The 18,315-nt window shown below is 34.0% G+C and overlaps 2 protein-coding genes across 2 annotated transcripts; both read left to right on the top strand.

Annotated features, from left to right (window-relative positions):
• Nucleotides 1–266: 266 nt before the first annotated feature.
• Nucleotides 267–1,196, top strand: LOC121466276 (olfactory receptor 4P4-like). Its single transcript, XM_041679935.1, has one exon. It carries the CDS (start codon nucleotides 267–269, stop codon nucleotides 1,194–1,196), a length of 930 nt encoding a protein of 309 aa, XP_041535869.1.
• Nucleotides 1,197–12,105: 10,909 nt separating this feature from the next.
• Nucleotides 12,106–13,032, top strand: LOC121466561 (olfactory receptor 4C16-like). Its single transcript, XM_041680339.1, has one exon. It carries the CDS (start codon nucleotides 12,106–12,108, stop codon nucleotides 13,030–13,032), a length of 927 nt encoding a protein of 308 aa, XP_041536273.1.
• Nucleotides 13,033–18,315: the final 5,283 nt, after the last annotated feature.

Below are 18,315 nucleotides of genomic sequence, written 5' to 3'. Positions count from 1 at the left end.
AAAGATAGCTTTATAATTACATCGCTATCAATAAAACATTTGAACTTTTAAGATTTTTGCTTTCTATAGTTTTAATTCTCTATGCAAATTTCTTTGATTTTTGTATCCACAGATTATTTCACAGAATATAATATATATAAGCTAATATGATGATTATTATTCAATTTACAAATCCCAATTAACTAAAAAATTTGATCAACATTGCTTCGTTTATTTTCTTTTATTTCAGATGAACTAAGTTTCAGGTGTGCTTTGTTTACTCACTAATGGAAAATCATAAAAATGTCACTGAGTTCGTTTTTATGGGCCTTTGGGAAAACAGACAAGTCGAGCTCCTGTTCTTCCTCTTGTTCCTGCTGTGTTACCTGGCTGTCTTAATGGGAAACTCCATCATTCTAGTCACCATCACTTGCAGTCACTTAATTGAACAACCAATGTACTACTTTCTATGCCACCTTTCCCTCATGGACCTCTGCTACACCTCCACTGTGGTTCCCAGGCTCATTAGGGACTTGGCTGCTACAAGAAAGAACATTTCCTATAATGAATGCATGACCCAGCTCTTCACTGCCCACTTGCTAGCAGGTGTGGAAATCTTCATCCTGGTGTCCATGGCCTTGGACCGCTATGTTGCCATTGTCAAACCCCTGCACTACTTGATAATCATGAGCAGAAATAGATGTGATAAGCTAATTGCTATGGCCTGGGCAGTGGGTTTCTGGCACTCTATTGCTTTACTTCTCATGGTGCTCAGTCTGCCTTTCTGTGGTCCCAACCACATCAATCACTACCTGTGTGATGTCAAGCCTCTTTTGAAACTGGTCTGCAAAAATATTCATGTTGTTAGTATTTTAGTAATTGCCAACTCTGGGATGGTGGCCGTTGCCATTTTTCTTGTTCTAGTTGCTTCTTACATACTCATTCTGTATAATCTGAGGACAAGATCATCTGCAGGGCGACGCAAAGCTCTCTCAACATGTAGTTCTCACGTAATGGTGGTAGTTTTATTTTTTGTTCCCTGTATTTATACCTATGTTCTACCTGCAGGAAGTGAGAATAAGGATAAGGAAATTTCTGTGTTTTACACTGTGATTGCCCCCATGCTGAATCCCCTCATCTACACTCTGAGAAACAGTGAGATGAAAAGTGCCATGCACAAGGTGTGGTCTCGAATGTCACATTCAGAGCTGAAATAAATGAAACATCCCTGTGATACTGTTCCTATGTTCCCTGGTCAGAAAACCTTTGAAATATCATAGATAGCACAAGTGATATGTTGCCGGGGGTTGGGAGAGGTGTGCAGGTGGGAGTAATTAGTCAAAGAAGCAGCTTAAAGTCTTATGGAATGCAGATAGCAAAAGTAAGTCCAGAGATGACCAGGTAGACATGATGCCTGCAAGAATGGCCTTGGTTTTTTAGAATACATGCTTAGGATGAGAAAGTACTAGTTTTCTTTCCCAGTCACCCCATGCATTCCACACACAAACACTAAAATTGAAGCACATCTTTATAAACACTTTAACCCTCTGTCTGAGAAAAGATATATAATACTTTGTTTTTGTTTAGAATTTAATCCAACATTTTCTCTTATTTATTTTAACCTTTATTATTTTTAGTTTTTTTCCTATTGCATGTATACATTGTACATACTGAATTATATAAAAACATTTTCATATTTGTATATTGTATACTTTGAGCATGTTAAGCTTCTATGTTTCCACTTCTTTACCTTGATATCCCTTCCACAGCTGATTTAGGTCTAATGTCATAATCTCAGAAATCACTATGGTGGAATAGGCATGGTGCTATGATTATAGCCTTTGAGTTTTAGGAAGGTCTGGGGAACATTCTGTCTTCGTAACTCTTCCTGTGTGTGCTTACTAGTTTCTAATAGTCCTATGTGTATATTTTATGGTACCTGTAAAATGATGCAATAGTTCACGGCTGGAAGATCTTTGTTAATGCCAATAAGTCTTAAGAGGACATATCTTATGAGACGCTTTTAGGATGTGTGGATTTTTTTCTCATTCCCCTCTTTTTCCCTGTGATGCCCTTTATGTGGATGTACTTCAATGTTTCTCTCAGATCCAGTGCACTTTTCCTTCATTCCCTCAGCCAAGCTGGCTTTGTTTACTCTGCTTGATATTCCATGCCTTACATATAATCACATGACAGCACTTAGCTTCTTCAGGAAGATTCTAAAGATCCATTAACAAGTCACCCCAAAATTCCCAAGTTCCAATATTTTTGTGCCTCAAGACATTAACTGTTATTTCAAATAGTCCTGTATTTGAGAGAAATGCTTCTTAAAAACTATATCTTCATAATCAGATTTAGCCAGGTTATCTGCATAATATGCATATATTCGAATAAAATAGATACATAATTTTTCTACCTTTTTACTGTAGAAATGACTCTCAAAAATTAAAGGTTAATTAGACACAGGAATCACATTAAAATGAGATGTTTATTTTCATTGCAGTATATCAGTAAGTTATACCCTCAACTTTTGTTTGTCTTTTATGACATATTTACTGTGCTTCCAATTCTGTGTAATACTCTGATACCACAAAAGTTCATTTATTATGAGAAATATTGAAAAAATCAAAAACAAACAGTAAATGACTTCATTTACATATCAAAGAGAGAATGATATCTAATATTTTTAGAGTTCCTTGTAAAATAACACTTGGTTTATTTTCTACAGTAGGGAGATACTGCTGATCTACTTACAGTTTCTCCCATGTGTTATATAGTATTACCATTACACATTCTCTCTCTCAGCTCAGTGTTATATTTCCCTTTGTTTAGCTATTTTCCTCTACCAACAAATTTGTCTTTCTTTGGTCCAAATTTCTGAATTTATTCTGTACATAATGCTTTGCTTTTCATCATAATGTCTCCTTTTCAGCATCATGTAGAAATTAGGAAGCAGAGAATTTTAAAGTTATGGCAGTTTTTCTGCCAAGTCAGAAACTCTCCATGTTTTATCTCAAATTTTTTATATATCTAGATCATTGTTTCACTCATGCAACTGTTCAAAAGTCTAGAATATACAGAAAATATTTACCCTTTACAAAAGAAAATTAGCTCTTTTGTTATTTTTTCATATGCTTTTAAAAATTTACTTGATATTATGTGACATCATTTCTTAAAACAGTGGAATTTTCAGTGATGAAGCAGGGTGTAGAAGTGTGCTGTAAGTATATGTGTTAGCATGATGAGTTTATGCACACTTTTCCTACTTGGGATATATGATGCTTTAGAGGATGATTCACAAGAAGTGTCTGTACCATGGTAAGACTGCTATTCAGCAAAACAAACCAAAGGAAGAAACAACAATTTATGGCCCATTTTCTTTTTACAGTTGTCCAATTTGGGGAGAGTAATCATATTATAGTATGCGATTAAAAATTATATTGAGCTGAGATTAATTTACTACTTTTGTGTTCTTTTTAAAATTTACTTTGTGATAAATTCATTTTTCATTGTTTACTCATTTTTATGATAATGATGATACTGACAATTCATGAAACTGTTATTTATTCTCTTTTCCTGCCGATAATATGGATCAACATTCTTTATGTTATCATACATCTATTTATGACTTCCAATGTTTATATCCTGATATAAACACTATAATCAGACTCTTCTGGTTCCTACAATTTTCCTTAACCTCTTCCAAAATGTTCCTTGAGCTTTGGAAAAGTTGATATGAGTATGATCCTTGCCTGCACACTTGAATTCCATGCCATAGCATAGGTCACCTATTATCAGTTTTTTGATCAGCTTTGATTCTCTGTTATAACTACTACCCGTTACATAAAGACCTATTCATCCATGAACATGATAGCTGACAACAGTCACTAATTGATGTAAACAGATGTTTAGAAGTCATTTGACATACATACGACATTGATTTAGCAAAGCAATAGGAATAGTTAACTCCTTGCTGGGATCTATGATAGCCTCACATGTTAATTATTCATGTATTTTGTGCTGGCTCACAGTACCAAGCTTAGGTTCCCTCACTGCATTTCATGTAGTTATGTGTAAAAAAACATGTGCTCTACAGCCATAAATATCTAGCACACAACCAATGGCCTCTTCTGTTGTATTGGTTACCCTCCTAGAACAACTACTACGCATGCTCATTTAAGGAGTATACTTTTGAACAGGCACAGTTTAAGGTCATACTTTAAAGAAAAACCATGGTAGTCACATGGGTAGAGGATGCTTGCTGATCTCAGAGTCATGAACGCATCTATAAAATATTTCATTGATATACATAATGTCCCCGAGCATGCTAATCTTATACTGTAAAGTTTAAGCTGAAATAAAAGAAAACTAACTTTGGAGATACATTAGTAACAGAGAAATATGCACTTGAACGTGCCTGATTTGCTTAGTCACTAATAATAGCTCCAAGTAAGCTAAAAGAATGCCTGGGAATACCCTGTAACTTTTACTAAGCTCTTAATCATGGATTGAGTAGCTCAGAATGGACAAGCTTATAGAAAAGAGAGGAGTGGGTTTAAACTCCCAAACAATAGATACCCATTCTTAAACATGCTATTTTACCTTCTTATTTAAAGAATTTTTATAAGTAGAATATTGTCCACATATGGACAAACTTGACCATAAATTTTGTTAGCTGTTTCACAATCTTCAATTCTTAGATTTAAGATACTTCAAAAAGACACCAAGGTAGAAAGCTCCTTTCCTTCCCATGTTCCCTTAATTTTTTCTACCTTTTTATTATATCTCGGTAATTGCCAACATATCCCTGTCACTCACCTCTTTTCTGAACTGATTTTTTTTTATTCTTTGATTCTCCTAGCAGTTTCTAAATATAACATCTGACTTTTCATCACTAACACCCACACCCATAATTCCTGCCAGAGAAAACTTTGAGTGACTCAGATAAAACTATTTTATTATTTTCCCTCTATCATCACTCCTGTGAATGCTTTAGCACATTACAGTCCTGAAATACATTCATTCTAAGTATCTTAGATGGACATTCTTTCTTTGTAAAGATAATGCCTTATTATGAAATCAGCATAGCAGATCAGGATCCCATGATTCCCCATCCCACATGCTAAAAGCAATATGTTTCCAAGAATAGAAAGCAGGTGGTTTTATCCAGTATATCTCTACTTAATGATCAGCATACATATAGATGTGAGTCCATCATTATCCTAAGCATAGTCTGATAAACCAAGCCACCCCCACCTTATGATTGAAGCGATCTCATAGTAAAGACAAAATAGATTCATTCTTCTTTATGCTTAATTTTTTTTTCTCATGGATTAGGCTATGTCCCTCTAGTAACCTGAGCTACAAAGGGTTTTGTTCTGCCTTTTTCAATAAATGGCAACCATATTTTTGTTCAAAAAGTTACGCTGACCACCTATTGTTTTGACCACCTTGCTATGAACACCTCTCAACCACGTCTCTGTTTCACAGTTGTTATGACCAACTTGTTAGGTTCTGCTTCTGTAACCCAATCTATTTGCCTGACAAATGCTCCCTTTGGAAACTCTTTATCCCTGAGCTATAAATTCCTTATCGTTCTGATATCCACTGCTGATTTCTTGAACCCTACCTCTACAAAGACAACCTATGTGCAGGAATAAGAAAGATAGCTTTAATTAATTACTAACTTTAATTAATCTTGTCATGATACTTCAGTTGGTATTCTTTCTCCTTCCATCTTTGGGATTAACTTCATGACTATAATGACCACATTTATATCTATTCCAGTGAGGTATAGGCACACATCATCTCTTTAGTGATGACTTCTCTCATAATTTCTACCTATTTCTCTTCAGAAAGTAGTCTACAAGAATGCAGCAACATAGCAAGCTTCTACCTCCAATCCATGAAAGAAAGTTAAACAACACTATTATTATCACCAAGAACTAGATATTACTATATTGTTATGTTCATTTCTTTGCTATGGCTACCAGTCAAGCATACACTAGATTTTCACAGCAACTTCTGCCCTAATGACTGTTGAGCTGGTGGTAATGTCACAAATTGTGATAGACTAGTTCTACCTCAACAGAAAGCTGCATAACCATTGTAGGTTCAGTCTCTCATGCACACAATGTCAACTTTCACATCATGGACTAGAGATGTGGATGTAAAGATGAATGTGATAAGTGGGAGATTATTACATAAAGGTTTAAAAAATTGTATGTTATTTTAAGAAAAATATTCTTTAGTATGTCTTTTTTATAAAAAAAAAAGATTTATTTACTGGCCAGAAGAGGGTACCAGATGTCATTACATATGGCTGTGAGCCACCATGTAGTTGCTGGGAATTTAACTTAGGACCTCTGGAAGAGCAGTCAGTGCTCTTAACCTTTGAGCCATTTCTCTAGCTCCCCTTCTGTATATCTTTTTACTAACATTGCTAGGAAGCTGGTTTTCCTTTTTTTTCTCTAAAATTACCAGGTATCTATTTAAAAGTTAGCAGGTTTGAAAGTTATAGGAAAATGGGTCTGCTACTAAACAATGGATTTGTGATAATTTCCCGTGTCCTTGTTACACATTAATATAATGAAGAAAAAATTATTAAATTATTCCTCCATGTATTTTAAAATATCATGGTCAATCACCAGTTATCTTCTTTACAAGTGGGTCATTCAGTTGATATATCCTTGACAAGGACCTCAGGGAACTTCAGTAAACCGGTTGAGTTTGAAGACCCTTATCATTAGGAGAAAATCTTGTTTTACATCGGCATCAGAACAGCATGACTCTAAAAGGAGAAAAAAAGCATGATGCATGTGAAACATAGTAAGATGGGAGGACTGACTCTCTCCTGGATGAGATAGATAGGCTCTTATAGTCCCCAGAACCTCCAATTTCTGATACAGCTGCTTACACACCCATTGCTAAGTTTACAGCTTTATACTGTCCAACTCAGAAAACGTTTTCTTTTTTCCCCCTTTCCTATTCCTATTTGTGCCCAATGGACCCAAGTCTAAACTTTGTACCATGACACTCTAGACCTCTCTGAAGACATACAATTGCCTGTGAGAGTATTTACAGAATTCCTTTACTGAGTTTGACTGCTTTCTTGAATTATAACTTAGGAACCCTCGCTGTCTCTGCTTATTCCTTCTACAAGAAGCTGGGCATAGCTCTAGTTTGCCTACTCTATTATTTTTGTTTGCTTGTTTTCCCTCCTATATTCAAATAAAATTTACCTCAAGTTTCTAAGTAATATTGAAATTATTTTATAAATAAGACTATGACATTGAAATTGGAACTGTTTCTAATGAAGTAGGTTTGTAAAATACACGAAAAGGCTTTTTTTCTTAACATGAGATCGAGAGCTCTATATTTATACTAGTCCTCACAGAAGTTGTTAACACTGTAGGAATCTTGAAACTTATCTTCTGTAGTTCACAGAAAGACTTCAGGTTTCATCATTCAACACTTCTCTCCATGATAATATTTACCAATACCTTTCAAATACATTTTGGGAGCTAAGGTTTCTATACTCCTGCCCCCAATGTAGCAAGGTTAATTTAGTTCATGAAAATACGGATTCATGATCGAAATTCTCTTGTCCAAATATTTTTTTCTTTTTTTTCCTGATCCTGTCATTGTCAACATCATTACCCATCATACTTTTCCTTTTTCTCTCCTCTGGCAATTTTAATGCAAATGAAAGCACCTCTGTACCTCAACTTCTTTCTAATTAGTTAATATATATGCTAGTTATATATTAATTATTGGTATATATATTTTTATATAACTATTGCTATAGTCTAAAGAGACAATGCAAATTAGATGTGTTATAGTCTCTGGAATGGTTTAGATTAGCAGAAGATAGAGAATTTTAGGTGATAATGATACTCTCCACATGAATGCCTTGCACAATTTTGTGTTAATATTCTCTCTGGAGAACAGAAGAAACATTTTTTTAAACATCCGATGGGATATGGGATAACTGATATCAAAAGTTTTTTGTACAGGTGAGACTCATGTAGCCAGTCCTCCATCAAGTGAGAGAGATTATTTCCACACTCTGAGCTCAGAGACACATTATTGCAGATTTGGTAAATATGCATATTTTAATCTATTTCAGTACATTTACAATGAGAGTACGCTACTTGTCTCTGGAAAGGAAACATTAAACTTAATAGCCTAGCATACTTTTAAAAGTTTATTATTATGATAAATAGGAAATACTGTCTTTGGAATGAAGCAATTCTCTAAAATCAATGTTTTCTTTGTAAGAAACAGGTACGTGAAAGTCATTCATTACTATGTGGGAATAAAAGGATGCATTTGATATATTAATGTTTAAGATTATTTCTTAAGATGCTAAAGTATAGAAGCATTCTCAAATGTTTTCATCTAAAGTAGCTAGATGAGATTAGACTGACCAAAAACCATTCATTTTCACAGAAATCCTGGAAGATAACATCTCTAACAAAATTTGGAGAGATACTTAATATAGAATAACAACTTTGACAATTCTTCTGGGATTCTTCAGCTTTGTGATGAGTGAATTCAATTCTTGATTAGAGTAATGTATATATTACAGTATATTATGAAAATTTTTACATCCTTCTAAAATGATATTACTTTTTACTTACAGTGGGCATACATCTCAGAATTATTTTAAGAAGTTGAGTAACTACTTCTCAGCTAAACTTCAGACCAAACAAAACAGTGAGGATACTTAAATATATAATAAAGAATAATAATACCACGTATAGGAGTTTTTCTGAAATCTCACTAAGCACCTGCTTCTTCACAAATATCACATATCACCTTATCAACCTTAAGATCTTCACAATGCACCTGATATCTGCCTATTAAGACTAAAAAACAAAATGATTGCACTGTAATTTTTTGACAATTGAGGGAATTGGATACAGAACGTGTTCCTTGGATATATTGAATTGTGTGAGTTTCTGTATTCTTTCCAGACTATTTTCCAGGGCTCCTTTTCATAATATAGCACAAATCATGGATTAAGAAACACATTTTGAGAAGCTAGAGGAGGGTTTTGCATGTAACTTTTTAATTTAAACTCTTAGCTAAAGAAATTAGGACAGCTAATTAGTATTCTCAGACTATAGTAGTCTATGCGTAGAAATAAATTCAAGAGTGAGAGTCTCTGAAAGACACAAGACCAGTTTCACTGAATTTAGGATTGGTGATTCTTTAAGACAGCACCCTGAAGAAGCAGATTTTTCCCACTGCAAGTTCTGTCACACAGAAGGAGCCTCAGTTTGTGATGTTAAGACAATCATTGTTCTGGAAGTCAGAATCTTATGCTATGTTAAGATGTACAGCACATGGGACCTTCCATTTTGAGTCATTTAGGTAACTCATCAAGATGCTTTGATGAATTTCAGTTTTATTGCCTCTTAGGTATGCGTATTTTTCTTGGCTTTATAATTTATGAATGTAGCTGTCCTTTAGTGAACACAATAGATAAAAATAATCAATACCTTAGTTATGTTAATGTTTTTATAATCTGAAGGGCAGTATCAATAGTATATGAGTATCATTGCATGCAAAATATGGGAGAGAGTATTTCACTTGAAACAGTCAAGTACTTTCTACATTGCAAAAGACACTTGATTTAGATCTGAAAGCATTAAATACTGAAGATGCATAGATTTCAAAGGCTCTAATTTCACAAAGGATGCTACGTGAAAGGCACACATAATTTTATTTTTCCAATAATGAAGAGAATTGTGAAAAATATAAATCTGCTTAACAGTAACTTTAAAAGTAAACTTTAAGTAGAGTGTTTACTATTAGAAATATATTTTGATTTAAGTGCTTCCTAACATCACTAAGAAAACTAATTCCTTTCTTTGCTACACATGAAACACTCTATACTCTTAACTTCTCACCCACAGACCTATACAGTCATTTTATTTAGAGAGATCCAAACCAATTTTCATTTGTCAATAGGTAATCATATATGTCTTTGTACAGAAAGATTTTTGACTGAAGCTTTATTATTAATGTAGCATCGATGAAAACATGTCCAAGGAAGGAAGAGAGCATTGACTTTACTTGTCATTAAATGCTTGATGAAGACTCACAATTATTTTCATATTAAAGAATATAAATTTATTCTTTGTAATTTATTTTTAAATATGTGCCTGAATGTGTAAGAAAAATAACTTCATTGCAGTCATTGACAATATATAGATTAACGATAAATAAAGCAAGGGCAAACAGTCAATGAAATGGTTAAAATCACGTAGTATTTGATGAGAGTGAGATATTTCTCATTAATTGGCCTTAAAAGACCAGCAGGTCTTCAGCTTAATTGTTCATTTTATACAGTATTTTTAAATAAATAAGACAAATAATTATTTTTAAAGTCAGTTATATAAGCTGTTTCTTTTTGGCTTATTTCTTATCAGAGATCATACATTGTAAATAAATTTTGTTTTGCTTTTATTATTGACACTTAAATGCAAGTACCTTAATTAGACATTTTCATAATTCTTATTTAAATAGTGAAGGAGAGTTGTGGAGAAATAGTACAGCAGTTAAGAAGACTTATTACTCTTGAGGACCTGGATTTGAGTCCCAGTCTCCAAATCTGTTTCCAGAAATCAATTCTCAGTTTTAAAGCTCTCAAGGATCAGACACACACATAGGGTATAATCACACATGCAAGCAAAGCATTCATGCTTCTCAGGGAACCTGGAACACATATGTTGTTCATACAAACAATCAGCTTAAATGCTCATATACATAAAATTACATAAATTTTAATTTATTTAAAATAGTGGGATAAAGATACCTTTCAAATTTGGTGAAGTGAATCAATTTCCAAAGATGAGGTGAAACATACAAAGGTAATTTTGTGTCTGTTTCAGATATCAAATTCTGCCTTAGAATAGTTCACAGTTCTCTTTACAATGAAATGCAGGTGTAGCAAGAATCAGAAAGAGCACTATGGATAAGAGAGCTTTCGAGAATATGTTAACTGCACTGCATCTTGGTTTGCATGATGATGATGACTTTTCATAAGCAAAAGCTAGAAAATTTTTGGCTTTGCACGTCTGTTATAAAATATTCCAACTATAAAAATAGACTTTAATGAAGAAAGTGATGTTTAATGCTTAAATATGATGATAAAAATTCCATTTCTGAAAAATAGATTGAACAAAAGAGATCAAATATAGACTATCATTCACCCTTCTCTAAAGTCATAAATTCATTTTTGAAATTTTCTTGTTTTCTAAGAATATAAAATTTTTATATAGTTGAGTATTAAAATATTTTACTTGAGATGATTACCATGATCTGATCCTACAACCAATTCTAACACTTAATTATCATAAGTATGAAGATAATTTGTTTTCAAACATGTACAGTAAGATATTATAAAATACTACTTCATTTTAATATAGTCACAGAATATGTGAGTAGTTTAAGGTATGCTTTTCAGAAGTAGAAGAAAAGTAGACATTTAGGTATTTAATAATATATCAAGGTCTATTGGCACCATTTACAAAATATCATGTTAAAATATTGCCAGATTATTTGTATGTTTTTGGCTCTTCTTCTTCTTTGTTCAATAATAATACATAGAAATAAGTGTATTATTACTTATAAATGTAAGTAATTAATGTGTAACGTAAGTTGAAGATAGAAATTTTATAGCGTGTATGCCTAGGCAACTTTACTTGATCACTTTCAAGGATAGTCAAAGTTTTCTGAATAAAGAAAAGAGCTTACATATGTGATATTTCACCAGAATTTTTGTCCATGGAACAATAAATTAAATAATCAAGGAAATTTTACATTGTTTTATATTAAATAAACAGGAAAATTAGTCAGAGCCATGTTAAAGTCAGAAAGTTTGTGTGTGAAGAGTTATATGGAGAATGTGTCACTTTCAGCATCTTTTGTGACAATAGTAAAAAATCTTGAAATTGAATGCAGAGTGGAGAAATAGCAGTTTAATAATGCAGATGTACAATAATTTTATGGGAAATAAATATATTTTGTCTAAAATTATCTATCATATCACATGCTAAAACTAGCTCCTTTATCTTTTGCAGATGACACATACTCTTTCCTTCCCATTCATGAACCATGCACCTGAGTATCAATGTGACCAATTTCCTTCTCCTTGGCTTGACACAGGACCCCAGGAGGAAGAACATAGTGCTTGCCATTTTTCTGCTCTTTTATATGGGGACATTAGTGGGTAACTTGCTGATCATTGCCACCATCAAGACAAGTCAGGCACTTGGGAGTCCCATGTACTACTTCCTGTTCTACTTATCCTTGTCTGACACCTGTTTCTCTACAACTGTAGCCCCTAGAACCATTGTGGATTCGCTTAGGAAGCCAGCCTCTATCTCTTTCAGTGAGTGCATAATCCAAGTGTTTACTTTCCATTTATTTGGCTCCCTGGAGATCTTCATCCTCATCCTCATGGCTGTTGACCGCTATGTGGCCATCTGTAAGCCTCTTCACTACATGACCATCATGAGCCGCCAGGTCTGTGGGACTCTCGTGTCAATAGTCTGTGTGGGATCATGTGTGCATTCTTTAGTGCAGATATTTCTGGCCTTGAGTTTACCCTTCTGTGGTCCTAATGAGATTGACCACTATTTCTGTGACTTGCAGCCACTGTTGAAACTTGCCTGTTCAGACACCTATGTGATCAACCTTCTCTTTGTGGCTAACAGTGGGACCCTTTGCACAGTGAGTTTTCTCATGCTCATGGTCTCATATGTCATCATCCTTTATTCCTTGAGAAATCACAGTGCTGAAGGGAGGAAAAAAGCCCTGTTCACTTGTGTCTCTCACATCATTGTAGTTGTCTTGTTTTTTGTGCCTTGCATATTTATATACACACGTCCTGCAACCACCTTCCCCATGGACAAGATGATATCGGTGTTTTATACAATTTGTACACCCTTTCTCAACCCTCTAATTTACACACTGAGGAATGCAGAAGTGAAAAATGCCATGAGGAAGCTCTGGAGCAGAAAAGTTTCAGGCGATATATAAGGAATCAAAATATGCTTCAATAAAGAAAATTTTAGCTTTTAGTTATATGTTTAGAATAACACTGTCCTGGGAAAGGAATTATTTTCTTTTGGAAAAGAAGATGTAGCAGGAAGTTGTGAGTCTTTATCTCATTCACTGTTTTAAATGTCAAAACCTATTAGGTCTATGTTCTGATCAAACATTTTATATTCACAACATTTGAATGTTTACCTTTTCTCAAATTATTTTCTTTTTCTTATAGATTTTTTTATTTCTGATTGTGATTATGTTTTCCCAACATTCTTCCATTTGTGTCTTCAATTAAAGGAATGTAATGTATTCAGAAATATATACTTTTTTCATGATATAACGTGAGTGTGCTGTATGTGAATTGTGTTTGTGTGTGAAAGTCTTTTTCTGTGTGTAGGTGTGCATGTGTGATCATGTTCTTCTTCTACATATTCCTTATTCTTATCACCTAACTATGGAACATCTTTAAAGTTTATCAGCTTCTAAATGTACTTAGATCTCATTTTGTAAATCTCTTAAAGGAGCCATGCCCCTGCTTGCATCTAGCAAACAGACCCCACTCAAGAAAATGACACGACAAAACCATGCTTAACTTTGTCATTTTGTGTTTAAGATTCCATTTTCAGCTTTCTCAGGTTTTATATGGATACAGTCAACTACATTGGGCACCAATTTGTGGGAGGAGGCCGCTTGGTCATTACTTCTCAGCTGCTCATCCCCAAAATAATCACACAGAAACTGTATTAATTAAACAACTGCTAGGCCCATAATCTCAAGCTTCTTATTTTCTAACTCTGATATCTAATTTTAACCCATCTCCATTAATCTGTGTGTCACCATGTAGTTGTGGCATGCCAAGTAAAGTTCCCAGTGTCTGTCTCTGAAGGGACTACATGGCTTCTCTCTTGACTCCACCTCCTTTCTTCCAGCATTCACTTTACTTTTCCCCACCTAAGTAAATTCTGCCCTATCAATAGGCCAAGGCAGTTTCTTTATTCACCAATGGTATTCACAGTGTATAGTGGGGAATCCCACATCAATATCTATATGAAGCAAAGAGAAAATTAAAACTAAAAGCAGAGAAGTACTCTGAAATTTATCATCAGCTTTTCTTCCTATATCTTCCTATTTTCTGTTTCATGATACTTAACAGCATATCAGTCCATGTGGACAATTTTGAATCAATATTTTTAGATGAGGTTATCATTCAATTGAACTTGAATGTATCTAAGGAGAAGACAAAGTTTAGTTTCAATAGAAGTATCTTCAGCATTAGAATCACAAGCATTCTAATGGGTGTCATTCATAAGGGAATGCACATGTGGATGGGTTTTGTTTAATAGAGGTTTCAAGATCCTTTCTCAGATCAGCACATGGATGTAAATGCTTTCTGTGGTGGTTAAGCTGTCCTTTTGGAAAAGCATCTTTTAAGGCCATTGTGCTTAATTCTTTCAGTCATAGAACCATGCAACTTCAGTTGCAGAAGTAGCAAGCCAACTATGAGCCTAGGGAAGCTGTATGTGCTATGTATCTTCAGGTCTTTGTCCTAGACTTGTAGGTAAGTTAGAATACATCTATCTCCTCTTGTGTATTACAGATTAATGAGGAAAGTTGACAAGAAAACAATGGTAGTCCCCGCACATTTGGAATCAAACTCAATCAATGGTTTTACAAACAGCTATTCTTTTTGACATCTTACTCACTTAAAAATATAAATTACTCAACACCAAAGAGATTCTATCCTAGAAGTTTGGAGCAAAAGATACTGTGCTTCCTGATTTGTTTATCTAGAAGAGGTAAATACTTGCAGACTAACTTGATCCTGTTCCTGTCTTTTCTAAAGCACACAGGACTAGGGGAAGTACTCTTTCACTAAAATAATGTTCATCTTAAAGCCCCTTTGTACTTTTTTTTAGCACTTGAGACTTCAGATTTTTTCTAGTGACTAGCATCTTTTTATTTCCTTTATGATTCCCTATCTCAAAGGCAGCACAATACAGATTTGTCATTATCTTATCATGGTCTTTATAAACTTATGCTTCCTTTTCTTAAAAAAGAGGGCTTTTAAATTTTATCATAAATGCAAAAAAAATGATAACTCATTCAATTCTATAAACATTGTTTTCTGAGTTTGAAAAGAAGACACTTTACAATTAAAGTTTAATCAATTCTCAAATAATAAACATAATACAGAAAAAATAGCAAAGAAGTAACATATAATTATACCTTTTTACTTGAATTAATAAACACTGATACATACATTAAAATATTAAAATATGTTTATTATATTATCCAATTTATATAATTATTTTGGTTTGAATTGCCTGACTTCCAACAAACTAATAAAAAAGAGTTATAAAGAAAATCATGCAGAGAAGTAGTCACTCTTAAAGTACTTGGGCAAACATGGTAGAAACACTTTACTCTTAGCACTTGGGAGGCAGAGCTATAAAGGTCTTTGAGTTCAAGGCAAATTTGGTCTACATAAGGAGTTCCAGGACAACTATGATTACATAGTGAGACACTGACTCTGATTACAAAAGCAAACAAATGAAAGAAAGAAGGAAGACTGGAGGTGGAATATAGATTTGTAGCTGAGCTGAACTGTAGCAAACTAATTCACTGGAAAACTTAAGGTATATATAACCATAGACAGTTGAGTATCCAACAGTAGAACCAAAATTCAATTAAAAAGCCATTAACAAAAAAATAAAAAGAAAGAAAATAAAAAAGAAATATGAAATAAAATACTCAATCTTTTATCAGAGTTTTGGGATCCCACAATGCCACCTTAATTTTCTCCTTGGTTCATATCCAGAATGTCCCATAACTTATGTACTAAGCAGAAAACGTTGTTTCTGGAATAAAAGTGACAGTTTTATACATCTATTTTAACCTTGTAGCATAATGTTTTGGAAGTTTGGCATGCAATTACATATTGGTAACTTGTTCTTATTTAGTATTAAGAGGTCTGCTACTCTATAGTCATTCCCTTGAGGGTATTTTTATATTTTTATTACCAGCTTATGGCTGTTATGAGCAATACTCCTTTCAAAATTTCTGTGCAATTCATGTACATGCAAACTTCTAGTTTTCTTGCATAGGAACCTATAACTGTAACCATAAATAAAAATGGAATTATGTTATTTGCAAGAACATGGTTGGAGCTTATTGTAATTATAGTAAACAAAATGAACCTGACACAGAAAGTAAAAGAATGTTATATTTTCAATTTTTTTTTCTCTATTATAAACTATTTATCCATCTGTCCATGTATCAACCTGCCTATATGTAATCTATTTATTCATCTATCAATTAATTACATGGACTAGAAGATGAATTATGAAAGGGAAGACTCTAAAAATAGCTAATAAAAAGGAACAACATAGAATTATAGAAGGAGGGGAAAATATCACACATTGTCATCATATACTGGCTATATATTTATCTGTGCATAGACAAACATGCATTTGTATATCTGTGTATATGTGAAATATACATACAGACAGCAGAGGGGCTGGAGAAGTGAGAGTGGAGAAATTGATATTGCAGAGGCAAAATAAAACCTATAATTGAATACTTAGATATGTGAATGTCATGATAAAAATTATATATATTTAAGTGTTGGTGTAGGGTAAAGTCAGGACATAACAGGAGATGGAAGGTCAGTGTCCAACTTGCAGGAGCAGATTCTCTCTGATTACTTGGGTTTTGGAAATCACAGTTCTGGCTTGAGAGCACATGCCATCACACTAGCTCTGAAGCCCAATATTTTATATGCTTTTTAAAAAGTCTTTTTATATTAATTTATAGATTAACTTTACATCCTGCTGTGTTTCTCCTCTCTCCACTCCTCCCATTTACTTCCTCCTTCCCCTCTGTTCCCACCCCTGAAACTTCTCCTCCTTCTTCCCTTTTCAGGAAAGGATCAGGCTTCCTATGGACATTTATTACTGCTAGGAGCCTTGGCTGGAATCAGCCTTGTACAGTCCTGAAAGATTCCCTTGCACTCTATGTTTACATGACCTCAAAATCCCCCTCACTTTTCAGTAGTATCATTCTGTACTCTCCCTTCCTGTCCCCAGAACCTGATCACTCATGTTCTCATCCCCACCCACAAAATATTTTCCACTTCCCCTTCCCAGGGAGATCCAAGAATCCCTCCTTGAATTCTCCTTGTTACCTAGTATCTCAGGGACTCTGTGTTGTAGCAAGATTATTCTGTATTTCACAGATAATATCCACTTATGAGTGAGTACACACTATGTTTGTCTTTCTGGGTCAGGGTTACCTCACTCAGGATTACTCTTTTTTCCAGTTCAATCCATTTGTCTTCAAATTTCATGATATCATTGTTTTTAATGGTTGATTGATATACCATTGTGCAGATGTATCACATTTTCTTCATTCATCCCTCACTTGAGGGACATATATGTTGTTTCCAGGTTCTTCCTTTTACAAATAAAGATGCTATGAACACAGTTGAGCAGGTGTTCTTATTTTAAGATGGAAAATTCTTTGAGTATATGACTAAGTGTGATATAGTTTGGTCCTGTGATAGATTGAGTCCCAGTGTTCTGAGAAACTGCCATAAAATCATACTGGAAAAGACTTGTTTGGCATTATTATAAATGTATGCTCACTTTTTAAGGAATTCTCAAAAGACGTCAGAAAACTATTGTGTCATTGTTAACACCGACTTCACACTTGTCATCATCAGTCTTTCAATATTGCCTTGAGTTGTTTACAATCCTCTCTTACAATAAATTTAAGTCAACATGATCTAAGGAAGTAATATTTAAGTCTTCATGTGTATAATGTTTTTTGTTCTGTAACAAAAATATCTCTTGATTGCATTTCTTTATTATTTATGTGTCTATGTGAGCACATTCACTTGCCAGGGTGCACAAATAGAGGTGATTGGACAACGTTGGGAGTTACATGTCTCCTTCCACTATATGGGTCCAGAAAAAGAGCTGAGGTCATTAGACTTGGTGGTTTGTTCCTTTGCCCACTGAGACATTCCTCCAGTCCTTAGATCTCATATTTATGCTCTGTGCATTTTGTGTGTGAGTCCACTCTTACTGTGACCCTTTAGCTGTCCTTATCAATGACTCATCTCTTTTTTTACTGGAAGCCTGTACACAAAAGCTTGCTTCTGAGCTATTTCAGAACTGAATTATTTTTTAAATATTAAAGGCTTTAAATGTCACAACCAATTATTTCTGATTCATAAAGACATTTGATATGGTTTCTCAGTGGTGTTAATTTTGT

This window comes from Microtus oregoni, unplaced genomic scaffold (genome assembly GCF_018167655.1).
Source record: "Microtus oregoni isolate MIOR12 unplaced genomic scaffold, Mior012 000033F_ref0000390, whole genome shotgun sequence".
Lineage (NCBI taxonomy): Eukaryota > Metazoa > Chordata > Mammalia > Rodentia > Cricetidae > Microtus > Microtus oregoni.
Note: the sequence above shows the minus strand (reverse complement) of the source record. Positions and strands in the feature narration are given on the sequence as shown.